This window comes from Diospyros lotus, chromosome 7 (assembly GCF_014633365.1).
Source record: "Diospyros lotus cultivar Yz01 chromosome 7, ASM1463336v1, whole genome shotgun sequence".
Lineage (NCBI taxonomy): Eukaryota > Viridiplantae > Streptophyta > Magnoliopsida > Ericales > Ebenaceae > Diospyros > Diospyros lotus.
Window position 1 is genome coordinate 731,513 of NC_068344.1, and position 27,995 is coordinate 759,507.

Here is a 27,995-nt window from a genome sequence, read left to right on the forward strand (position 1 = left end):
CCAGTATATGTGTTACACCTCCATAAGTATGTATGTAAATATGAGAAAATTTCAATATTTTTTTTTTCAATCTCATAAGGGCCTATGCATATATCAAACTCCCACCAAAACAAAATAACCTATCTCTTAAAAGACCACATCATATATAACCAATCAAATTCCATAATCAACAAAGCAATGCATGGCTTTATCTTGGCTCTTTTGGATTTTCAATGCTCTCCAGTATCTCCACCACTTGTTGCATGGATGGCCTTCTTTTGGGTTCACATTGAAAACATTTTAGACAAAGCTGAGCGATTTGCCATGCAACTTTGGTAGGACACTTTCCTTTCCAGCAGCCGTCCAAAATTCTTTCGAACTTTCTTCTAACAGCCAAAAATGGTCGGCACCACTCAACCAGATTTTGTTGACCCAAATCACGACAAGTGTCAAGTGCTTTAAAGCCTGTTAGCATCTCAACCATTACAACACCAACAGCATACACGTCGCTAGCCACATATAGGTGCCCTGTTTTCACAAACATTAATATATATTGTATTGTTATTGTCATGAACAACATTTTCGTAGACTCAGTTCAAGTGGCTTTTAAGTACGACAAAACTCTTACAAAGCTTCGTTTAAACCAATCAATCCCCCCTAGAGAAGCATCAAGCTTCAAAATTAAGGTCCAGAGCATTACCTGTGGCAACATACTCTGGAGCAGCATAGCCATATGTGCCTATAACCCGTGTTGTCACATGTGTTTCTTTAGTAGTTGCAGGACCAAGTTTTGCCAAGCCAAAATCTGTGATCCTGGCGTTGTAGGACTGTCAATCAAACACACATTAGGCCAATACAAGACCTCCTTTCTGCAACCATCATTTTAAGTGATATATATTGGACGGTTAAATATATATTTACATAAATTATTGTACAAATTTAATACACTTTCGTTTTAAATAAATATGATGAAGAATTCGGTATAAATGTACAAGATCACTAGAAAGGCACATAAACACACACATATACAATTATAATGCCAATATTATTTTAATGGAAATTTAAGAGAATTATGGTATTCAAACATGTAATCACTGTGCATTCCGATTGCAGATCATCGGTACTAGTTAATTGAATGTGGGAAACTTACAGCGTCAAGCAATATATTTGAGCTCTTGAAATCTCTAAATATTATTTGCGGTTCCAATGAGTGCAAAAATGCCAGCCCTCGTATTGCTCCTCTCAAGATCTTAAGCCTTGTCTCCCATGGAAGTAGCTGAAAACTAGGCCCCCCTGTAGAAAGCAACCATACAATGTAAGCCAAACGAGTTTCATTATCAGCAAAAGATAAAACAAGTTCAGCTCTTACTTTCAAAAAGATGTTTGTACAAACTGCCTTTCTGCATGAACTCATAAACAAGAAATAGCCTTTCACTCTCACGACAATATCCCAATAACTTAATAACGTTGGGATGGGACAAACGACTTAGGATGTTGATCTCACACTGCACAGATGGAAAAAATAAGTAAGCAGAAGGCCTTGAGGAGAATATAAATGAATTAGATAAGTTGAAATAACATTGACAATCCCAAATATAAGAGGGTAAATAGAGAGAATGGTGAACAATGCCTAAAATATACAGGTAATATTTAGGTGGTGACCATACCATTGTCCTGTATCACAAAACAAAAATAAGGAAAATACAAAGCACCCACTTCAATTTAATATGCAAAACTAAGATGGTGACCATACCATTGTCCTGTATTTCTTTTTTTTTGCAGGTAAGAGCATGGTAGGATTAAGTTGTGATATGTTGCTTTAGTTTTACAAGTAAGAGCATGCATGTATGAAAGGACAAAGTAAATAGGCCATACACACTGTAAATCATTTGCAACAAGAGGTACGGACTCTGGTGAGAAGATTCTCTCTGGCCATGATGAAATGGAAAACAAAATAGGTTAATTTAAGACAAAAGACATGCCTCCCCAACACTTTCAAAAACTCTGTTATTCCTCTCAAGCAAGACGTGACATATTTTTTTTCTCAGAAAAATAAATAAACAAATAATCCTCCATCAAAGAAGCCACTTGGGCAAGCCCACCTCCACGAGTGTAAAAAAAATCAAAGAAGCTAGCATTATTTAATTTATACCAAAAACAAGAAAAAATATGCTTCAAATATCCTAAGCCACATAGCAATGAAGGTCACAGCCAAACCATGCTTACTCTTTGGTAAGGGTGCATGAAGATTGAGCCGAGTTAATTGCACAGCTACAAAAATTTCGGACCCAAAACCATTACACCAATTATGGAACCTACTAAGCCAAGCCAACTTAATTCAGTTCAGCTTGGTTCCAATTTGATTGATTCAGTTTAGTTTGGTTTGGTCTTTATTTGATGGGTTAGATTTTAGTTCAGTTCTAACAGATTTTTTTTCTTTTACTTATTTTTTTTTTTGTTCTCTACTGACAAGCAAATAAATGAAATAAAAAAAAAAAGCTGGTGTGATTAATATAAGATGATTTAGTGTGGGGTGACTAAACATTCAAGTGCAATTAAAAATGTAACATTCATTAGATGCTCTTCAGGCAATTATTTGCAGTTCATGGAACAAATCATCCGAAAATGGAGACCATTTCTTGAGTGAACGTTACTTGGATTAGTTATAAGTATGGATATTTGGCAATAGAAGACAATAATACAAAGTCATTAGGATTCTGATAAAAACTGATACCTAGCACACTACAAGTATCAATGCCTAACCAAGAAAAGACACAGAATTGAAAGAACAGTAAAGATTTGCTGACAAATTATTCAGCCATTAACTGGCGTTAGTTGAAGTACCTGCCACTCTTGAAAACCTTGAGTGCCGTTAGAATTCCACTCCTTGACGGCAATGACTGAACTACTACCGTTCTGTAATGCCGTCTTCTCAGCAAGCCAACCCTTGTAGACTTTGCCGAAACCCCCTTCTCCTATACATCGATCCCCCCTGAAATTTCTGGTAGCGTTCCTCAACTCTGACAAACTGAAGGCCCTTATATTGGGGATGCGTAAGACCTGCCCATCGGGATATGGCACCTTGCCAGAAGTTGTTGACATGCTTTTTCTATTCCCAGCAGAAATGGTTCTTTTATCTGAATAATGAGGGGAAAAAAATCAATTGGCATAGGTAAGGACAGAGGAGTGAGGCAACCTGAGAGAGAGAGAGAGAGAGAGAGAGAGAGAGAGAGAGAGAGAGAGAGACCAGTCCCGCAGCTTCCAGTATGGTGCCAAAACGTGGTTTTGTGGTTCAATTGTCCACTGTTGGAATCAGAACGCAATAGCAAATGTCTACTGCTGGAACCATAGTAGTTCGCCTTCCTATTTATCCACCCAAAATCCACAGTTCTGGGTAAAAGTGCAGTACTGATCTTGTGGAACACCCTGGTGAACCTTCCCTGTGCCCGCTTCTTGCCTAGGGGTATGTTCTCAGTATACTGCACTGCAGTGGATGGGCTGGGGACTTCAGCTAAACCGGCATCATCATCCAGTTGAATAATCTGATCATTTTTCGTTTCCTCAGTCCCACCAAGATTGAGAACATTCTCTTTATCCTCATCAGCAGCATCAACATTGACAACGTCCTCGTTACCCTGCGTTGTTGACGAATCCTTGCACCGATCATCCTGTAAGTATGCCAATGCACTCTCAAGGCTCACCACAACATCAGCCATTGTAGGCCGCCTATTTGGATGCGTGTGCAGACATTTCCAAGCAACTTCTGCAAACACCTCAAGGCTTTTTGATGGTATTGGTAGTTCATCCCTCAAAAGGGGGTCAATAATTTCATTAAGTTTTCCATCTTTGATGGTGCCTCGAGCCCAAAGGGATAGACTGTGTTGCTCCTCCTCGAGGCTTAAATCCACTGCTGGCCTCCCACAAAGCACTTCTAAGAGCACCACGCCAAAGGCATACACATCTGATTTCTTGGTTAGAATGCGAGTTGAGAAATAATGTGGATCAAAATAACCAAATGTGCCTTTAACATTTGTGCTAACATGGGAAACAGAATGGCTCGTGGTGCCCATTTTACATAATCCAAAATCTGAAACCTTAGCCACCATGTCCTTGTTCAATAAAATGTTAGTGGTCTTCACGTCTCTATGTATGACACCGCCCTGAATACCAGTGTGGAGGTAATCCAACCCACGGGCAGCACCAATGCAAATCTTGAGCCTTCGCTCCCACGGCATATGACAAACGTTGCCATTTTCTACAGTATTCTTTTTGTAGAGATGTTTAGCAAGTGTACCCTGCTCCATATACTCGTACACCAGGATCTTCTCATCGCATTCGTCACAGTAGCCCAGAAGGCTAACAAGATGCTTGTGTCGAAATCTAGATATCATCTTAATCTCCATCCAAAACTCATTTGGGCCTTGCCTAGACTTTGGTTTCATCCGCTTAATGGCAACTGTGGTTGTCCCTCCATTAATGTGTCCCTTATAAACGTAACCAAATCCACCACTTCCAATGACCAATCCGTCGTCAAAGTTTCTGGTTGCTGATTGGAGCTCAGCAAGTGAGAAGCGGCGATATGGCTCTTCGGAAGGTAATGATGATAGGGTGTCGTCTTCTTGTCCAGATTTTTGACCCAAATAGGCCAATGGATAAACAACAACATTCAATATGATGAGTAAACATATTAGAATATTTGCAAAGGTATAAATGCCATAACCAAGCACTACCTCCTGAGGCTTTGAATTATGAGATGTCGAAGCATGTGCAATGGGAACCATGTTCACCCCGGCAAGGTTGTTGTCAGGGTTGCTCAACTTGAACACCTCCAGCCCCTTTAGAATTGCATCACTACTGTATTCCATGTTCCCTTTGTTGTCGTGGCTCTTGTGAGGGCTAAGAGTTATTGTCATATCGCGCTTGCCCTCTGTCCGATCTCCTTCCATCCTCACCATGTAGTCTCTGTACACTGCAATGCCATTTCCCCCAGCCCATTTGATAAGGTCAGCATTAGCCTCAGCAATCTGATTATCAATGAATATGCTGAACTCCATTTGCCCAACTTCTTTAATCTCGTACTCAAGCTCACAGAAATGAAACCTAAGGAGGTACCTGAATCCTTGATCTACAGGTACCTTCCACGTAAAACTGATACGCTCCTTCGGTTGCATGTCCCGAGTCATTGACCGGGACGTTTGGTAAACTCTCGTAGGAGCAGAGTACGTGGGTATAACTGCGTAGTTGATCCCAATTGTGGTAGTAACTGGCATGGCCCTTGATTCTAAGAAATAATTGGAGTCCTCAAACCACTCTCGGAACATGCCAGTATCCTCTATGGGTAAAATGGAGCTTCCGCCAACATTTAACCGATGCACTGTCTCAAGTGCATAGCTTGTATCCATGAAGATCGGGTATTTAAATTTCTTGCCAACGACTAGTACACCTGGATCATCACCCTCACGGGAATGATATAATCCAGTTGGGATCGAGACAATCTCAATCCCATTGACAAAAGCATATGCTTCCTCTGAAGATGGAGAGAATGTTAGGATTAATGGTTGACTATCTTCGACATGTACGCAAAATTCTTTAGCAAATGATGGTAAGGCCAAAACATCAGCGGTGAGGGCAGCACTGAAGTTGCTAAGAAGGGTATAGGGACCCGCTTTTACAGTAAAAAAGGCCCTGGACCTCTTGAAGCCAGGGTATTCAGTTGGGTAGAAATGTAGGCGGATGAATTTTTGGCCCGGAGTGACATGCAAAGTGTAGGTGAACGCGGACCGAGAAATCTGAGCGGTCATGTAGGGGACAGGACGAGGAGGAGGAATTAGGTGCTTTCCAACGGGAGTGGAGCTTACCAAATTGCGTCTGCCTCTGGAACCTTGCAAAATGATGTATCTGGAAGCAACGTCGCCGGTCCATAGCCGGCCATCTAGAGCAGTTGAGTTGCCAGAGGAGCCGCAGTCGACGGCGATGATGTCATCTGCTAGTTGCAGCGGGTAGCACAGAGCAGCAAACTCAGTAGTGACAGCCACCAAAATAGTTAGATGGAGGAAGAAGAGGTAAAGACCCATCTTGTTGGGAATGATCAAAGTACTTCCTTTTATGATCAAAGAGAGGAGAGGAGAGAGGGTGTATGTAATAGATTGAGTTCCTCAAACTGGTCAACCCAAAAGTAAACGAGAACGCGTATGCTTCTTCTTGTAAGTACTTCCTTTGATCATCAAAGCGGGGAGAGAGGGTGCATGTAATAGATTAAGTTCGCCCCACTGGTTTGGCATTATACATAATACATTATTATTAAAGGAATTCATATAATATATTACTTTGACTCAAAACAAAATATTGTTTATTTTGCGTGGCCGAGATTCTCAGGTAAGAAGATGCCATGCACCTCCATTCGACGGCCAATCATTGTTGGCTGCATCAAAACAATGATCAGTGCTCTTTCAATAATGCTAGATAATAAATGTAATTATATTATAAATTTAATAATTATATAATTATATTATGCTCCTTAAAAAAATGTAATTATATTATAAATCTAATAATTATAATAAATTAGTTTAATATATTATATTTTTAATTCAAAAGAAATGTTAAAGAAACTAATTTACCAAATATATATCCTTAAATAAAATCATTAATTAAGAATATTTATTAAAAAGAGAGAAAAATGATGTGTAATAATTTATTGATATATTTTTTTAATATTATATTATTTTAATTTTTTTTGTGTTATTTCATTTTTGCTCACCTTGCGTAAAATTCTTGACTCCGCCCCTATTTGCTAACAATTCTTCTACATCTTCAACTATTTGGATCTCCCCTAACGTTGCTATAGACTATAGCTTCACATTGACCCTGGTCTGTGTTATCCTTCATCTTATTATATTTGTTCTCCTTATCTTCCTTCATCTTATTATATTTTTTTTCTTCTTTTCCTCCTCTTTATCCTTGTTTGATTCTCTTCTAACTTCTCCTTGTCTTTAATCATCTTTTTTTTATCCTTCTTCTCTTTCTTATCTCTCTTCTCCACTTCGTTCTTCACTTCTCCCTCTTCATGCTTCTTGTTCTTCTTTGGTTTCTTGTCATGCATTCCTTCCTTAACATGTTCGTGTTTCACAACTTCACTGACACCAAAATCTTTTAGCAAGAAGATAACATTTAGTTAGAAGGTAACAATAAGTCTGGAAGGCAACAATAAGACAAAAACAAGTCCCTTATAGACTGTCTCAGAGGTTTAGGTCTGACTATGAATATACTATATCCGTATCCGAATTTACTTGATGGTGTATCGGGGAGAAGGTCATCTACTCCTAAGGATTAGTCGGGTAAAGTTCAGACACCCAAGATAATCAAAAAAATAAAAAATAATAAACAAAGTCTTTAGATTAAAAGCATTGTCATTAGTGAAACTTTTTAATTGCTAGTTAAGATGTTAGGTATACCATTTATTTAAATGAATATGTTTTCATATTTAATCATACAATAATTCTTGATAACCATTAATTATTTATTATTTTTGAGAAACTCTCATATTAAAGTGTTATTATAAAATTTATTGATAATATAGTTAGAATATTATCAAATTAATAAAAACAATTATTCTCACAATATAAAATCTCAAGAACAAAATTACTAAAACTCTGTTCATTTATTATCTTAGAATTTTTTTTTTTATCGATAACTAATTGTCTATTGTGATTTAAGTTTCAGTGACTACGCTCAAATTTAAGGACATTTAAATTTATGTTGTCTTGTCAAATTATTTTTGATAATATTTTTAAATATCTTAAATGGTCAATTGAACTTATTATATATCAAATTCATTTAAATTCATCGTTAAAATATTGTCAAATTAACAAAAAAATGTATTCTCACAATACTTGAATATAAAATCTCAAGAACAAAATTATTAAAATTTTGTTTATTTACTATCTCAGGATTCTTTTTATTGAGAATTAATTAGTTATCGTGATTTAAGTTTCAATGAATAATTATGTTTAAATTTAATGATATTTAAATTTATGGCGTCGTATTAAATTGTTTTTGATAATTTTTTTTAAATATCTTAAATGGTCAACTTAACTTATTATATATCAAATTCATTTAAATTTATCTTTTACTTAGTAAAAGAAAAAGATGGGTATCAATTTATTAAGAATAGCAACCCATGGGACAGGTACATACTCAACATTACATTTAATTGCTTAACCACAAAGCAATGAAACATTCTCAACCAGTCGACCCCATCAGCCATCGGCCATCTTGTTGCCGTATGGCTCAATTAAATTAACTAACGCATTTTATATTTAAGAATTGCTATGAATATTCATCCATTGTCAGTAGTTGATTAATTTAATCAATTAAATTGTTATTTTCAATCGTTGGCTTGACATAGATAAAAGTTATTATCTATGTCACGTAGAACAGATATATAAAAAAATATAAAGTGTTATTTCATAAAAGAAATTATGTTAACTAAATACATCATATTAAAATTTATTTTGTTGGAAAAAATATCAAATTATTTATAAGGTAAAAAAAACCCTTAAATTATAAACATCTAAATCTTTGAATCATTAACTCAAAAAAATCACTTTTTTTCTATTATCAATTACAAAATATTACAAAACTAATCTCAATTATTTCTCTTTGTTGAACTTGATTCCATTGTTTTCTCATTTTCTTCTTTATATCCTTTTGTATCTAAGGTTAAAGACTTAAAACAACAAATATTAATAGTTGAGATACAGAATTTTGATATTTTACACATTAAAGACCAGTTACCATAGTTTTTAATCTTTGAAGGAGCACAACAAATTAGTCAACATATTCAAATATTGTTAAACAGTCATCCATGTAGCGTGTCACTTATAGAAATAGGTACGTTCATATACGCATTAACATTTCGTCATAGTAAAAATTTAAAATAATAATTTTTAATAATTGAGATACTGAATATTGACGTTTTACACATTAGAAAGTAAACACTATATTTTTTAATTGTTGAGAGATACTATATGTATTAAACCTTTTTTATTTTAATAATATTTTACCACTTAATATATATTAACCACACTAACTTTAGAATTTAGATTTGACTTATTTAAACTTTATCGTTTATCTATATACTCTTTAGTAAGTTAAAGATTTATTGTGATAAAATTTTAAAATGATTTGTATAGATTTTGAGGCAAATATCTAAATCGACCAAATTCAAATTCCATTAAGTCGAGTTACTTTGTGATTTTATTGATTTTTAAGATCAAAATTCAATTTTGACTATGATTATGCACCAAAATTCATTAACATTGCACAAATCTTACTCCACTAGCGTCATTTTTTCGATTGTCTTGCAACATATGTGAGCCGTCTCTTTCACTTATTAGCTAAAGTTGTTAATCGTGATCCTAACTCACTATGTAAGCAGACAATTTTTTTTAAATTATGACAACAAAAGTAACAAATCATCCATGATTTTGTTTTATTTTTTCCAATACATTAATCCGCGATCATTAATTATTTTTATTATTTAAAAGTTATTTTATGAGATTAGATTTATAGTATCCAGAATGGTTTAGAATTTTTAATTAAATGGAGATAGTTTAATTTTTAAAATAGGATGGGTATTTGTAATAATTTGGTGAAACTGAAGCATGCAAAATGTAAATTACCCTTAATATGATTTTGCGCCAAACCTATAGACCATATACTTTCACTTTTTTTTTTTTTTTTTGTGATGACTTAATTTTTCTTATTTTGATTACATCCCGATATCTATATTTTTGATTTAATTTAATATTTATACTTTGATCATTTTTTGTGTGATAATTCGAATTTTTCATAATTTCAATTACATTTCTAAACTTATATTTTTTGAGTCAATTTAACTTCTGTACTTTGATGAAAATAAAATATAATGTATATTTTATTTTTATTTTTTTATATATTAAAGTACATAAGTTAAATTAATTCAAAAATAATAATATAAGAGTGTAATCAAAATAACAAAAATTTTGAATTATCACATAAAAAAGAAAATCAAAATCTAAGGATTAAATTAATTCAGAATCAACTTTAAGCATATAATTGAAATAATAAAAAATTTAAATAATTATACAATAAAAATATAAGAATAAAAATATAAATTTAGCTAAAGAAGAAGCCTATTCATATTTGTTTTGGAATGGAGGGAAATGCGAAAACGCGTTTGAAGTCTTGAAGGGGACAGCAATGCCAAACTAAAATTAGAGAAAGTCCAGCCTGGGAGCGGTGGTGCTTATTTGGGGAAATTCCCAATTTTCCATTAAAATACTAATATCATCACTAACATTCTAACTTATCTAATATTGTTTTGCAGATTTATGGATGCAATACACAGAAACGTGTATCATTTTCTTCTGCATTTGATTCGGCGTTTGATCTCAAGCTCCTTCAACCATGAACGACCTCCTGTCCGTGAGTCTTTCTCCTCCCACCCTTCTCATTGATTTTATTCCTCTTATTATGACCAACGAAAGGAGAATTGAACTTTCCAATAGATGAAACTTAACTCTTATTAGTTTTTTTTTTAATGTTAGCTAGAGGTAACTTGTCCTTGCATATACCTTTGTGACTGCGGTTGTTTGTTTTGGCTCACCAAGGCATCTGTTGAAGATTGTTGCTAAATTATAGCACATTTTTAGTCGGGAAACTGTAACATGTGTGCACTAACAAAGTAGGTAACCAAAGAGCTAGCTACTTAATATATTTGTTTCCATAAACCACGCCCACAAGAAAATATTGTTATGCTTACCAGGGGCTGCTGGAAACTGAAGTTCCTTTCAAAGTTCATAAACTTACTTTTAGAACTAGTCCATAACGTTAGACAGTGGGATCTTAAGGAGTAAATACCCTGCTTTAAAGCATAGTTGTCAAAGGTGCAAGGTGCACGGAGGCACAAATTAGTGCTTGGGGCCTAGGATTGAGGTGCAAGGTGAAGTGCGAGCCTTAGGCATATAGGGCACATGTTTATTCCAAATGCTTATAAATACTTATACACTATTCCTTTCAATATGTACCTATAAGGAGTTAGATGAAAACTCATAAAATCAAAATTGACAAATACCAATCCTATAATAACAACTAATATTATTGTAGAAAAATAATTAGTTTCTTCTAACTACAAAAGATATTAGAGGAAAGAAAAAATTGTAGCAGAACACTGCAAAAAATAATTAGTGTCTTCTAATTTCTTTTGCAATTAGAAGAAAGAAAAAAAAAGTAACAGAACACTGCAAAAAATAATGAAATTGATGTACAATTAGGGGTATAGGAAAAAAGAAAAAAAATAAAGCGTATTATTGAAACAAACATTGCCTTGAGGGGCCAGACTCTATACAAAAGAATAAGTAGAAAACTAGAGGATCCAACAACTTAGAACCAAGTACAAGTGAGTGAGTTAAAAATTGTACAAAAGGAGGATAGGCGAAAGGAATGTCATCAAACAAAAAAAATAATTACATATCAAACCTTAAATCTAGGAGGTGGGGTTGGTTACGTGAATTCTAACATGCAAATTATTTCTATCTATGGTTGATTCTCCTCCCTCAATCACAAAAAATAACTTAGATAAAATTTGACCCTCAAAACATAAAAGAGAATTCTCCAAACTCTCAAATGCTTTCATATTTCTTTCTCCAAAGCACCACAAATTGGATAAAGGAAAAGAAAATGGTAGAGTTCTCGAAGACCCAAACATGCAAGTCCAACCCCAATAGCTTAAAAAAATAAATTACATAGGCTGAAATAATCCATGAACACATAGAAGTGAAAAAATAAGCACCCCGAGTAAATGTACAACAGACAATAAAGGATAAGGGATCCACTGACTCACTGCCACTCTTGCACATGTAACACTAGTTAAGAATAACTTGCTTTTATTTTCTTGGATTATTGGTAGTGAAAAATAGCTCTGAGTGCATTTGTCCAGACCAGCCCTTTAGCTGCTCCTATTAGGATCTTAAGCCTTTTCTCCCATGGAAGTAGCTAAGAAGAAAGACCCCCTGCAAAAGGCAACCATATGTTATAATGTAATCAAATGAATTGAATTGATCAACATAAGATAAAGATAAGTTTCGCTCTTACTTCTAAAAGGATGTCTGTTCAAACTACGATTTTTCCTGAACTCAAAGAAAAGTAGTTGCTCTTTATCCTCACAACAGTATCCCAATAGCTTAACTATGTTAGGACGAGAAATCTTTCCTTAGATATTGATCTCACACTGTATAGATTGAATAATAAGCAGCAAGCAGAGGACTTTTGGGGGAATATAATTGATTTAAATAAATTAATGATAAAAAAAAAGAAGAAAATAAAAACTATCAGTCTATCAACAACTTCAATTTCATGTAAAAAACTAAGATGTAAGAGCGGACAAATCCTAGGTCATATGCAGTGATAAATCATCTGCAAGATGTGTCACATCTTCCTCCACTACAGAAATGTACAATCTTCCAAACCTAATGTTGCAATCTACTTGGGCAAGCTTACCCCATGAGTGCAAAAGCATCAAAAAGTAAATATCAAAATAATCTATTGTACACCAAGCATGAGAAATCCATGTAACAAGGGAGAGAATATGTGGAATATTGATAAGCCATCCCTCTTACACAAGAAGTGCTAGTTGGTCACAACCTACCCATGCGACCCTTTACAAGGCATGTCCATGCCAAGTCCTTCATCCTTATATAAGATTGAATCTATGTACTGATATGCTCGCTCTTCGTAAGGTTGCACACAACACACAAATTAGACAAGTCAGCTTTTGGGTTCTAAGAGTTTGGACCCAAACCCATTGAACTAATTATGGAACCGAATTGCCTGAGCCCATTCAGTTTAGTTTAGTTGAGTTTGGTCTCAGTTTGATTTGTTAGATTGTACCTCTGTTCTAAACAAATGGTTTTCTATTTTATTTCCTCTGTACTAACAAATAAACAAACAAATAAATGAAAAAAAAAAAGTCCAACTAGTTTGATTGATATAAGCTGATTTAGTGTGAGTAGACTAATAATATAAAAAGTATGCAGATTGCTACATATACAATCATGAACAGTATCAAAATTGTTCTCAAAAATAGAATTGATCTATTCTATCAGTTTTAGTCCCAAAACCAAACTTAAGTTCTAATGGAATTGAGAACGCAAGTCACTGACTTGTTTACTTTCTATCGAGGTTTAGCACAAGGACAGGATTAATGAGAGGATGAATGACAAATGCTTCACTGAACCTTGTTTTGACTAGTAGGACTTCATAAGTTGAAAGACCTTACATTTCACACTAGAATACTAGTTGTGAAGAACTTTTGGAGAAATCTCTTAAAAATTCCCCACACCTCTAGAGAGTTGCCATTGTTTGATATCCTAAAAATTAATTCCAGAATATTTAATTTCAAAGTTATTTTTTGACTTGAAAGTTAGTCGGTGAAGCTTTAACTTAGCATTGCCCCATTTCTTTTTCTCTCCACTAAGACTATGAAAGTATAAGTTTTGGATGATGTTTTCATCAGTTTTAGATTATCTTTTATAATACAACAACTCTAGCTAACCTCTTAGTCACACGGTTTGTGGATAAAATCATATCCTAAATGTAACGCCCCACTTTTCCGAGCATTAAATAGCTTAGGAATTTTAGAAATTTTTTTTTTCAATATAAACCATTTCTCGATAATCCCGTTTTACCTTCCTAGCATACTAAACAAGAATCAATAAGTTAAGACAGGTAATCATCATAAGTGAGGAAATTTAAATCGAAACCTGACATGGTACAGAATCGAAATCCACTATAATCATGACTAGAAATCTGTACCATTTTACATCTTCAAATACTTAAATTACATAGAGACTCATCATCAAGAGATATCAATTATACATGATCATCAATATAGTACAATCTTCTAACCATGTCTAAAAGCATGTCCTAAATCCTCACGAATGAGCATATACCCAAACAACTCGTCGAACCCATCAGCCACATCATCAATCATTCCCTTGCCATAACTGCAAATCTTAACTGAAACGTTGAATGTTCTAGGGGCATAACCCATTAGAAGATGAAACTTCTAGTGAGGTTTTAAAAACATGAAACGTGAATGTATGATGCACATACATGAACAAACACTTGCCCTAGTATAACTTCTCAGCCCAGCCCGGCAAGGAACCCTAGGCAGAATCCCGGACCTCTACAGGACAAGCCTAACGTTGTTCCTTCAATTGCCCTTGAGGAATTACGGCTACACTCTTAGGGTGACATCCCAATCCCATGCACAAATATCAATATGCCAATAATATTGTGTCATGCAAACATCACGACTTTCCATGCAATATGACGAAATGATCATAGCATTCATAAATATCATGCATATATAAACAATTATATTTTTCATAAATATCATGCATAATAAACAATCATGTCATATAGGATAGAACAACTCACAAAACTAGGTTTAGGATAAAACTATTCACCTTTTGAGATAAACTCAAATTTTTTCGAAAAGTGCGCATCACTTCGATATACGTGCCCGATCTCGATTTTCATGCCAACTCTCAAAAGTTGCACCAATCATATCATCTCGATCATCTCAATCATAAAAATGATATTTAATCGCTAAATATCTTAATATTCCATTTTATTTCATTTTTCTTCATTTTTCCTTCGAAAAATCCCAATAAATATCATTGAGACTATTTTCTCAAATCTAATTCCACAACAATTTATCATATACTATGAACTTCCAAGGGAAAAATACTGAACTTACCCGGATGTTGCGTTTTCACACAAAATGAGTCTCTTTGATGCTAAAATCGAGACATCGGGAATTCCAAATTCAAATCATTAAAAATTTTTCTAGAGCTTGATTTTAGAGGAATTTAGAAATTTTTTTCATAATTTTTGGAGCCTGGATGTGCCGTCACTCGCCCAAACAAATTGGCTCACACGCGCCCACTCGCGGGCCCAGCTGGCTCGTGTTCCACACGTGCCAATCATCTTCAACCCCCAGATTTCGGCCAGCTCGCGATGCCTCTGGTTTAATGGCCATATCTCCTTCATCCGACCTCTGATTAACCCTCCCCCCCGGTTTGAACCTATGGCTTCCTATTTTCTCCCTTTACTGGATAATAGCAAAAAATACCACAAACAGAACCATTTTCAAATTGCTCGAAGCTATTTTCCAGCGAAATTTATTTTTTCGACAAGGCTTCAGATCTCCCTTATCTCTTAACCAAAATGGCTCAAATTGTACAGGAATGAAGCTCTGGACATGGGCAACAAAAGCCCCTTATCCGATTCTCCCAATTTATTCACAAATTTGCAGATCTAAGAAAACTAATTTTTCAAAGCTTTTGGCTATTGCTATTTATAGGCAACCCAAGCTTCCCAAATGCCCAAGGCTTGCTAAACCGATGTCTCCAAGGCCTCTACCTCCCCTGGATCAACCTATTTGCTTCAAAAATCGACCGCAATGATGACTTGCATTGCTTCCCAAATTCGACTGAAAAGTTGGTCGGCTTTTCTTCAAATTTTGGCCACCTTCGTGGTTGTTGTCGACCCAAGCTTGATCCTCAAGCATCCCCGACCAACCCCCACCCGTGCAATCCCATGGCTCAGATGTGGCTGGTTGGCGACCAGAAGATGTTGGTTGTCCATGGCAGTAAGCTTCTTAGCTTCAAGTTTGGAATATTACTGTAACACCCCGCCCTATACAGGCATGTCACTATAAGGAAATTCCCGGGGTTTCTTTTTTTTTGATACCCGCGGCGCCTGTGAGCACAATCTTCGCATGCAGATGAAACACCCGTCGTAAAACTACATCCGGCTCCCGCGGTGATCAAAGAACCACTCCTCATGCAGATATATACCCCGAGAGTTCCAGTCTTACTCATTTAGCTAGAAATAACAAATCTTAACTGAACGAGATAAAATAAACACAGCGGAATACTTAATTAATCAAAATGACGTGGCCCACCACGTGTTACACACAAAATGTTCCCATACCGATATGTGTATACAACATTGATACTAACGATTACAACACCGTCGAGTGGTTGCTCATACATACAACATTATAAATACTAGTGTTTCCAAAGTAATACAACAATTATCAAATAAACACCACAGATTCACCGGCCGTGTCCTCGACCTCGCAGCTGTCCCTGACTGGAACGTTGAATGTTCCAGGGGCATAACCCATGTTAGATGATAAACCATCTAAGTGAAGGCATGAAACAGATGTACAATGCATAAAGACATACGAGCATGGCATACTATACGACAACATGCAAGACACATCTAACTCGAGATATCACCTTGACATACTTAATCCCTCAAATATCCCACTGTGGCACACGTTCACCTGGTCCAACGTTAATCCCTCGAGTGCACCGTCGTGACACCCGTTCACCTGGTTTAACATTATTCCCTCGAGTGCCCCAGTGTGACACCCGTTCACCTGGATTAACATTGTCCCAATCTCAAGTAGACCCCTTATCGCCCCATATGGACCCAACGATGCAATTAGACTTGACCCTATATGATATGAAAATTTACACGCCATGCACCAATACTTTTAAAAATAAACAGTTAATGCAATATTGACACAACGAATGTAAGTAAATGCCTTGTGAAATAAGCTAAGTCTAGGAGCGTACAAATACTCACAAGAACTCACCAAAAGCACTTTAAGACACTTTCGAGTCAAGGTAAGACTAAAATCAAACCACTCACCTTAATTCGGAAAAGTCTGGATTTTGCCTCGAAAAACGTGCCACACCTCAAAAATTGTGTAATTCTTCTTCCAATGACCCAATTGATTCCTATTTCACCATTTAAGACCTTTAGAATCAATATTTCTATTTTTCCACAATTTCTCTATTTTTATTTATTTTTCAAACATTTCTATCTTCGGAAATTCATTAAAAATACCTAACATCAATTTTCACAAAATATTTTTCCATGATAATTCTTAAAATAATTTTACCTAAATTCTGAAATTAAAATAAAAGAAAAACCATACCTCACGCGCCCTCACGCGCCACCCAGAGGTCCCGCGAGTGGTTGCCACGCGCCGCCGCACAGTCTTCTTCTCCGGTCGTCTTCTCCGATTCCGGCGATGTCCAATGCCCTAAATTCTTATAGGGGCTTGTAGATCTCTTCAATGCGACCTCAATGGTGCCCTTAATCGTCGGAAAAAGTGGCCGGAGGTGGGTTTAAAACCCAGTTGCAGGTCGCGGTGGCGGGGGTTCGGTTTTCCGGCCAAACTTCCAAAACCCCTCTAAATCTACACCAAACGCTCCCAAATGCTCCAGAAATGATCCCCTCAACCCAAGGAACAAAAGCCCCTTATCCCTCAAGCTCGATTCAAGCAAAAACACAAGAAATTTGAGCGATTTTTGTTTTTGAACCCTCGGCCGAAAACCTCCTTTTATACTCGTTTTGGACCCGATTTCCTACCATATCCGGCTCGTCCTTATCCCTTAAGCCCAAATCTATCCTCTAAACCAATCGAAAAACACCACATCAAGCGCTAGATCCCTCGAAAAATTCGGCCAAATCGGAAATCTTTTGGCCATTAATTCCGATCACATCAAGGCCATTTTCCGGCCAATGGTAGCTCCCAACGGCCTCGTCGTCACCTGGAGGCTAGCCTAGAGCCTCCGGGTGACCTGCCCGATGCCCCAGAAGCGGCCGCCGGCGGCCATAGGCGGCCGGTCGGTTTCACACCAAGCAATTTTCAAAAATTGCATTTTAGCCCCCAGCCAACTTTTAATTGAATTTTCTTTTATTTCCTGATACCCCTAGACTATCTAGCACCTTCACCATTACCCTCAGGTTGTATATTTCCTATTTCCCTTTGGAATTTCTGAAAAACTTGTCATCTTGATCTCCCTCGGGCAGTTTACAAAAATTGCACTTTTGCCCGGGTGCTCCTAATTACGTGCTTTTGACTTCAATCCTTTGAAAGTCCCTTGATTGTGTTGAGTATTGCTTATTTGAACCATTTTGACCTTTGTTGATCCACTTGACACAGTCCCTCGCCTTCTGTTTATGTTAGCATATTGCACTTAGGCCCGAAACTATTGTAAATTTCATTTTGATCCCATAACTTCCAAAACTTCTCTTGATATTTAATACTGGGTATTACATCCTCCCCCTCTAAAAAGAAATTTCGTCCTCGAAATTACTAATTTACAATGTTAAATAAATGCGGATAGGAAATCTTCATCTCTTCTTCACGTTCCCAAGTTGCCTCTTCTTCGTCATGATTACCCCATAGTACCTTTACTAAGGGAATAACCTTGTTCCTTAAGACTTGATCCCTTTGATCTAAGATTCGAACTGGTTCCTCAGGGTACGTTAGATCATTTCGTATCTCAATGGTCTCATTTCGAAGTACCTGCGTAGGGTCTGGCTCATGTTTCCGTAGTTGAGACACATGAAACACGTCGTGGATATTTGATAATGCCACAGGTAAAGCTAATCTGTAAGCCACTAATCCAATTTTCTCCAAAATCTCATAGGGTCCTATGAATCTTGGGCTTAATTTCCCTTTCCTTTTTCCTCGAATCACGGATTTAAATGGAGAGACTTTTAAGTATGCCTTGTCACCGACCAAAAATTCCAAGTTTCGTCTTCGTTGATCAGCATACGATTTCTGTCGACTTTGACTTATCCTCATTTTCTCTTGTATTTGCTTAATCTTCTCAGTAGTAGTCTGAACAATCTCGGGTCCCACTAATCCTACTTCTCCAGTTTCTACCCAGCAGAGTGGTGTTCTACATTTTTGCCCATATAATGCCTCGTAGGGAGCCATTCCAATGCTGTTGTGGTGCCCGTTATTGTAGGCAAATTCTACCAACGGTAGATGTTTTTCCCAACTTCCCGAGAATTCCAAAATGCATGCCCTCAACATGTCCTCGAGCGTTTGAATTGTCCGCTCGGACTGTCCGTCAGTCTGAGGGTGATAAGCTGTGCTGAGCTTCAATTGTGTTCCCATACACTTGTGGAAACTTTCCCAAAATCTTGACGTAAATCGTGGGTCTCGATCTGACACTATACTTGCAGGTATTCCATGCAATCGTACTATTTCCTCAATGTACAGCTGAGCCAGAGCGTGAGTCGGTTGCCCTATCTTAATAGGCAAGAAATGTGCCGACTTGGTCAGTCGATCCACTATTACCCAAATAGCATCATTTCCTTTGGGACTTCGAGGTAGATTGGTTACAAAATCCATAGTGACGTGATCCCATTTCCACTCGGGAATGTCCAATGGTTGTAACTTTCCTCCCGGACGCTGATGCTCAATTTTGATACGTTGACAGGTGTCACATTGTGCCACGTACCGTGCCACGTCCTTCTTCATTCCTGGCCACCAATAAATTTCCCTAAGATCCTTATACATTTTTGTTGATCCGGGATGTACTGTGTATCTTGCCCGATGAGCTTCTCCCAAGATAACTTGTCTTAGACCCTGATCCCTTGGCACGTATGTTCTTCCTTGAAATCGAAGTATACCACCATGGTAACTGAATTCAGGTGCTTTAACTTGATCGTTCTCATCTATCCACTGACTTCTTCTTGTGTCTGACTGAAGAGCTGATTTGATTTGATTCACCACATCAGGTTGAATTGTCAGATTTGCCATATATCCCTTGATTGGTTTAGGCTTAACACCTACTGTTAGGTGGCTAAATTCCTCGATCATCATGTTAGCCACAATTTCGGAGCTTCTTCGGCTAAGAGCGTCTGCAACTATGTTCGCCTTTCCTGGATGATAGGAGATGGTACAATCATAATCCTTCAAATACTCCATCCATCTTCTTTGTCTCATGTTTAACTCTTTCTGAGAAAATATGTACTTCAAACTTTTATGGTCCGTAAAAATCTCAAATTGTACCCCGTAGAGATAATGTCTCCATAACTTCAAAGCATAAATTATAGCTGCTAATTCCAAGTCGTGAGTTGGGTAGTTCTGCTCATGTCTTTTCAATTGCCGAGATCCGTAAGCGATTACTTTTTCATCTTGCATTAGAACACATCCCAACCCTATTCCCGAAGCATCACTATACACCACAAACTTTCCTGCCTCCGTTGGCATTGCTAGAATCGGTGCCGTGGTTAATCGTGCCTTAAGTTCTTGGAAACTTTGCTCACATTTAGCATCCCATTCAAATTTAACTTCTTTCTGCGTCAATCGAGTAAGTGGAGCCGATATCTTTGAAAACCCTTCTACAAACCTTCTATAGTATCCAGCTAGTCCAAGAAAACTTCGGATCTCCCCAACGGTCTTAGGTGCTTGCCATTTTTGAACTGCTTCTATCTTTGCTGGATCGACAGCTATACCTTCTGCAGAAATTATATGTCCAAGAAATGCTACTTGAGTAAGCCAAAATTCACATTTCGAGAACTTGGCGTACAATTTGTGGTCTTTTAAAGTCTGCAAGACTATCCTTAAATGTTTTTCATGATTACTCTCACTTGCAGAGTATATCAGAATGTCATCTATGAACACTATTACAAACTTGTCCAGGTATGGTCTAAACGTTCGGTTCATTAAATCCATAAATGCAGCAGGTGCATTGGTCAATCCAAACGGCATCACTAGATATTCGTAGTGACCATACCGTGACCGAAACGCAGTCTTGGGCACATCTTCCTGTTTGATCTTCATTTGATAGTACCCAGACCGAAGATCTATCTTAGAAAATACTCTAGCTCCTTGGAGTTGGTCAAACAACTCTTCAATCCTAGGCAAAGGATACTTATTCTTTATAGTTACCTTGTTCAACTGTCGGTAGTCAGTACACATACGTAGGGTACCATCTTTCTTTTTCACGAACAATATCGGAGCTCCCCAGGGTGACACACTTGGTCTGATAAATCCTTTGTCGGTCAAGTCCTGTAATTGCTCCTTCAATTCCCTCATCTCAGCTGGGGCCATCTTGTACGGAGGTATGGATATTGGCTGTGTACCTGGTATAAGATCTATCGAAAATTCAATTTCTCTTTGGGGAGGTAATCCTGGTAATTCCTCAGGAAATACCTCAGGATACTCATTCACGACCCTCACTGATTCCAACTTGAGACTTTTCTTTCCTGATTCGGGTTTGGCTGATTGCAATGTGTGCAGAATCACGCCATTTTCTCTCTTAGTCTTCCTACTTTGACCCTGGAACACCACCCATTCTCTGTTAAGCTTGGGTAAGCTCACGGTCTTACTCTTACAATCTATTTTAGCCTCATGTAGCGATAGGAAATCCATACCGATAATTATGTCGAAATCTTGAATGTCTAATACCACTAAATCAATCTTAAAACTTTCCGATCCCATACTAAAAATACACTCGCGGCACCCTACTGCAGTTCTTAGAGTTGAACCCATAGGAGTGGCTATTACCATTTGATAACCCAATTCCTTAGGTTCTAATTTTAAACCTTCTAATGATGCATGCGACACAAATGAATGCGTAGCACCTGGATCAATTAAAGCATGAGCTGGAATATTCGAAAAGAACAGTGTACCTTCAATAACTGCAGGATCGGCCTCAGCGTCCTCACAAGTCAGATTGTACACTCGGCCTGGACGAACATTTTGTGCACTTCCACTCGGTGGTTCCATCTTCTGTCTTTTTGAGCAATCGCGCGAGATATGCCCTGGTTGACCACAATTGTAACACACCACCTTTCCCTGATTCCCAACCTGGGGCATTGCTTTGATCTTTGGGCAATTTCTCCCAATGTGACCTTCTTCGCCGCATCCATAGCACCGCAAGACACATCTCTTCCCAGGGTGTTTCCTCTTACATCGAGGACACTTCCCGTCATCCCTTGGTTGAGTCGTCGGACTGCCTAGTTTACCGCTCTTACTTCCTTCCTCTGTCTTGATGATCTTGGCTTGTGTCAGATTTCTCTCAATGGTCAAAGCTCGGTGCAATGCTTCTTTGTAAGTTTCAACGTCCCATCCACTTAAAACTTGTTGGAGATGTTCTTGTAGTCCTGAAACAAACTTTTGTGCCTTCTGACTCTCGTCAGTCTCATACATGGGTACATACTTAATCAGTTGAATGAACCGATTATCATATTGACTCACAGTCATCTCTCCTGTCTGCTTGAGCCTCATAAACTCCCAAATTCTTTCTTCCTTCCAACTCTTGGAAAAATACTTGGCGTTAAACTCCTCCTTGAATCCCGCCCAAGTATAGGTTGGTACATCCTCATTCTCAGCTTCACGCTCCTGTTGAGACCTTATTAATGATCGTTCGGTAGACTGCCACCACCGACCTGCTTCTTCTTCCAGTGTGTAGGTTGCACACCTCACCTTCTCCTCTTCACTGCATTGGAGATGTTGAAGTAGTTTCTCGGTCTGCTCCAGCCAATACTCGGCTGAGCTAGGATCATCGCCTGTCCTTCCTTTGAACACAGGGGGTCTCAAATGTCGGTATCGCTCCAAAGCTGTGGTCGTGTGCCGTGTAGGCTCCTCTCGACTCACGTATGTTAGCATATTTTCTAAAAATCGCTCCATTCGCTCAAATCGGTCCTCACTGGAGCTCGATTCCCCGACGTATCTTCTGTTCCCTCCTGAGTGATTCCTGCGATCATCCTGATCTTCGAGATTATTTCCTTCTCTTCTTCCACTTACGTCATGAGCTGCGTCCCGTAGCCTTCGTGTATTCACCATCTGAAGTGAATCACGGAAATAGATTATACTCAAGACAAGATTGTTTCTACACAAAGGGGACAGTTTTATTTCTTTATAATATCCCACAAACAGAACAACTTAGTACAACCGAAAAGGAGAATAGACATAACATCTTATTTTATTTTATATTATATTTACATATCGCTTCGTCCAACAACTATCTCTTCGGCCCTACTCAGTAGTTCTTCGGCCTCCAGACCCATGACTCCTTGTGGTCCCCGTCACTGTCGGATGCTACCGGGGGTCCTTCGTCATCATCTTGGACTTCCTGAGATTCCTCATCTGATTCCTCATCAGAGCTAATATCTATGACCTCATCCGCGAGATTTGCAGCAATCTCTGCCTGTTCCTCCTCATCCATAACGTCCCCGAGTAGATCCTGATGCTCGTTCCGCATTCTTGCGCAGAATTCACGTAGAGAGTCGTCTTCCCAGTCCTGCCATAACCATTGCGCAAAAGTCTTCCATTCCCCCTCCAGCTGGTCAATAAGAAATCCGATCTGAAACTCTGATAAATCTACCATCTGTCGGTAACTAGGGGGCACATCATCAATAATTTCCTCCATTGCAAGCAAAAACACATTCATGTCCTCATTTTGCGGGTTTCCTCGAGCTTCGATCCTATTTGCCCAATGTGTCAGCAGTACTTGATCCACCATTTTCTACTAATAATACACAAAGATTTTTCTCAGAAACCTCAAACAAGTGTTTCCTAAAGTTTTCTTATGACACCTAGAATCCATATTCCTGTTCTAAGTTAACAAACCTAACCGTGCTAAGTTCAATAACCTAGCCTAGTCATCCTAGGGTTTTAACCTAGGGCTCTGATACCAATTGTAACACCCCGCCCTATACAGGCATGTCACTATAAGGAAATTCCCGGGGTTTCTTTTTTTTTGATACCCGCGGCGCCTGTGAGCACAATCTTCGCATGCAGATGAAACACCCGTCGTAAAACTACATCCGGCTCCTGCGGTGATCAAAGAACCACTCCTCATGCAGATATATACCCCGAGAGTTCCAGTCTTACTCATTTAGCTAGAAATAACAAATCTTAACTGAACGAGATAAAATAAACACAGCGGAATACTTAATTAATCAAAATGACGTGGCCCACCACGTGTTACACACAAAATGTTCCCATACCGATATGTGTATACAACATTGATACTAACGATTACAACACCGTCGAGTGGTTGCTCATACATACAACATTATAAATACTAGTGTTTCCAAAGTAATACAACAATTATCAAATAAACACCACAGATTCACCGGCCGTGTCCTCGACCTCGCAGCTGTCCCTGACTGGAACGTTGAATGTTCCAGGGGCATAACCCATGTTAGATGATAAACCATCTAAGTGAAGGCATGAAACAGATGTACAATGCATAAAGACATACGAGCATGGCATACTATACGACAACATGCAAGACACATCTAACTCGAGATATCACCTTGACATACTTAATCCCTCAAATATCCCACTGTGGCACACGTTCACCTGGTCCAACGTTAATCCCTCGAGTGCACCGTCGTGACACCCGTTCACCTGGTTTAACATTATTCCCTCGAGTGCCCCAGTGTGACACCCGTTCACCTGGATTAACATTGTCCCAATCTCAAGTAGACCCCTTATCGCCCCATATGGACCCAACGATGCAATTAGACTTGACCCTATATGATATGAAAATTTACACGCCATGCACCAATACTTTTAAAAATAAACAGTTAATGCAATATTGACACAACGAATGTAAGTAAATGCCTTGTGAAATAAGCTAAGTCTAGGAGCGTACAAATACTCACAAGAACTCACCAAAAGCACTTTAAGACACTTTCGAGTCAAGGTAAGACTAAAATCAAACCACTCACCTTAATTCGGAAAAGTCTGGATTTTGCCTCGAAAAACGTGCCACACCTCAAAAATTGTGTAATTCTTCTTCCAATGACCCAATTGATTCCTATTTCACCATTTAAGACCTTTAGAATCAATATTTCTATTTTTCCACAATTTCTCTATTTTTATTTATTTTTCAAACATTTCTATCTTCGGAAATTCATTAAAAATACCTAACATCAATTTTCACAAAATATTTTTCCATGATAATTCTTAAAATAATTTTACCTAAATTCTGAAATTAAAATAAAAGAAAAACCATACCTCACGCGCCCTCACGCGCCACCCAGAGGTCCCGCGAGTGGTTGCCACGCGCCGCCGCACAGTCTTCTTCTCCGGTCGTCTTCTCCGATTCCGGCGATGTCCAATGCCCTAAATTCTTATAGGGGCTTGTAGATCTCTTCAATGCGACCTCAATGGTGCCCTTAATCGTCGGAAAAAGTGGCCGGAGGTGGGTTTAAAACCCAGTTGCAGGTCGCGGTGGCGGGGGTTCGATTTTCCGGCCAAACTTCCAAAACCCCTCTAAATCTACACCAAACGCTCCCAAATGCTCCAGAAATGATCCCCTCAACCCAAGGAACAAAAGCCCCTTATCCCTCAAGCTCGATTCAAGCAAAAACACAAGAAATTTGAGCGATTTTTGTTTTTGAACCCTCGGCCGAAAACCTCCTTTTATACTCGTTTTGGACCCGATTTCCTACCATATCCGGCTCGTCCTTATCCCTTAAGCCCAAATCTATCCTCTAAACCAATCGAAAAACACCACATCAAGCGCTAGATCCCTCGAAAAATTCGGCCAAATCGGAAATCTTTTGGCCATTAATTCCGATCACATCAAGGCCATTTTCCGGCCAATGGTAGCTCCCAACGGCCTCGTCGTCGCCTGGAGGCTAGCCTAGAGCCTCCGGGTGACCTGCCCGATGCCCCAGAAGCGGCCGCCGGCGGCCATAGGCGGCCGGTCGGTTTCACACCAAGCAATTTTCAAAAATTGCATTTTAGCCCCCAGCCAACTTTTAATTGAATTTTCTTTTATTTCCTGATACCCCTAGACTATCTAGCACCTTCACCATTACCCTCAGGTTGTATATTTCCTATTTCCCTTTGGAATTTCTGAAAAACTTGTCATCTTGATCTCCCTCGGGCAGTTTACAAAAATTGCACTTTTGCCCGGGTGCTCCTAATTACGTGCTTTTGACTTCAATCCTTTGAAAGTCCCTTGATTGTGTTGAGTATTGCTTATTTGAACCATTTTGACCTTTGTTGATCCACTTGACACAGTCCCTCGCCTTCTGTTTATGTTAGCATATTGCACTTAGGCCCGAAACTATTGTAAATTTCATTTTGATCCCATAACTTCCAAAACTTCTCTTGATATTTAATACTGGGTATTACAATTACACTTTCACCACATCTATTTTTGTCTCTTATGCCTTGGCCCATTTTCACAAAGCCCCTCAACTTTTCAATATTGTATTTAAGACCCTAAAGTCCTAAAACATCCCTTTGACCCCTGAAAATTCCAAAACAACATCGTTTCGATCTCCCTCTAGCAATTTTAAAAAATTGTACTTAAGTCCGAATCTTCGTTTTGGTCCTAAATCCTCTCATTTCTTCCTGAAACCATTGAAGGGTTGTTTCTCATGAAAAATCGAAGCCTCATCTATCTTCCGTTGACTTCTCAAAAGTCGCTTATAACAATTTGATTTAGCAGCCTAATTGGCAGCTGCCTTTTTAACTGTACCAAAAATCGTTCCCGATCTAGTTTCTTTTAGTCTCAGAAAACCTATCTCGGGGTGCTCATTAATGTCATATCATTTTCCTTTGGCATCTCGGCTCTAGGAGTACCCTACAGTCTATTCGGTCATTCATACGGTAATAAATTACCCTTATACGCTCAATTTATCTGAAAATTCCTTTTTTACCCCAAGATAAATTACCCTTAAGTCCTTTAGAATTTCTCGGGTATTACACTAAAGACTAAGGATAACATCTACCCATTCAAACTATTTCAAAAATACATCACATGGCTAATTACAGTTTCATATCCTAACATCCCTCCGCAAACTCTACTAGGAGGAACACACAATGAGTTTGGACTGTTGAAGCTAGAAACTAGCCGATCGAGCTAAGAGCCTTGGTGAAGATATTAGCAGTCTGATTAGCAGACGAAATATATCGAATGACAAGGTCATGGCGATGAACTTTCTCACGAACAAAATGGTAATCCACTTGGATGTGTTTGGAATCCTAATGAAACATTGGATCTTGTGTCATATAATTGGTGTTGATGTTATCCCGAGGAAGATGAGAGAGAGATGCCAAGTTCCTAAAGCATCTGTTGGATCTAGACAAGCTCGATTGTGGCAAAAGCAAGCATTGATATTTGGCCTCAGTGTTGTAATGGGTAACAATAGATTATTTTCGAGATGATCAGCTAATGAGATTACCACCATAAAACACAATATATCCATGAGTGGAGCGATGATCATTATGATTACCAGCCCAAGCAGCATTAGAAAAAGCAACAAGAACTGAGTGGGGGGCTCGACGAAATAATAGGCCATGTGACATAGTACTACGAAGATAATGAAATATTCGCTTGACCGCTTTCCAATGATGAAGGATGGGGTGATGCATGAAATGACAAACCTAATTGACTGCAAAAGATATATCGGGTTGGGTAATAATAGCATACTGTAGTGCTCTAACAACACTATGGAATAATGTTGGACCAGGCATGTAACGCCCCGCTTTTCGGGCGTGTTATAAACTTGGGACAATTCTGGGATAATAATTTTTTTTTTTTCAAACTTAATTCTAAACCACATCATACCTCGAATCCATCCCAAAATTCTCATTCATTTATCTCGAAAGATAATTACTATACACATCAAATGTGGAAGTAAAGATCGAAACCTGATATCTTAACATTAATCATAAATAAATTCTTACATCTTCAACATTCCTCAAATCGTTCAAAATCTAAAGTAGCAAAACTTAAATATAGGGCTACGTTACATACATTTCATTTCTCATGCACTCTGCTAAGTGTCATTTCATGCCTCATTTATCCTCGTATCTGCTACAATCTCCACCTGAAACGTTTGAATATTCCAGGGGCAAAACCCAAGTTAGATGATGAATCATCTAAGTAAGGGTACAGAAAACATATTTCGTGCATGAATGCAATGTCTTTCATCGTAGGTGTCAACTGCACCCCTCATGCTACCTACCATTTTTGTGGCCCCCTCTTTCGAAGCCGAGGTGTATGGGTGCACCCTTGGTAAAGTAGCGGTGCCAGTTCGTACTCCCTACGGCCTCAAATGCGAGTGATCAATGATATCAACGTGTATTCATGCATTTCATAGTCATGTCATGT

General features: G+C 38.2%; 1 protein-coding gene across 8 annotated transcripts in view; it reads right to left on the bottom strand.

Annotated features, from left to right (window-relative positions):
* LOC127806694 (receptor-like protein kinase FERONIA) overlaps positions 1 to 27,995 on the bottom strand; it is a 99,469-nt gene that overhangs the window by 54,718 nt on the left and 16,756 nt on the right. The window contains exon 2 of one of the 8 annotated variants that reach the window (XM_052344143.1): positions 4,983 to 5,506. The exons of 5 other annotated variants lie outside the window; for them this stretch is intronic. In XM_052344143.1, coding sequence (XP_052200103.1) covers positions 4,983 to 5,506 — 524 coding nt within the window. Of the gene's footprint in view, positions 1 to 4,982; positions 5,507 to 5,860; positions 5,990 to 12,129; positions 12,248 to 27,995 lie in introns of those variants that run through there. 2 more of the 8 variants (XM_052344139.1, XM_052344144.1) reach the window with 2 other exon arrangements.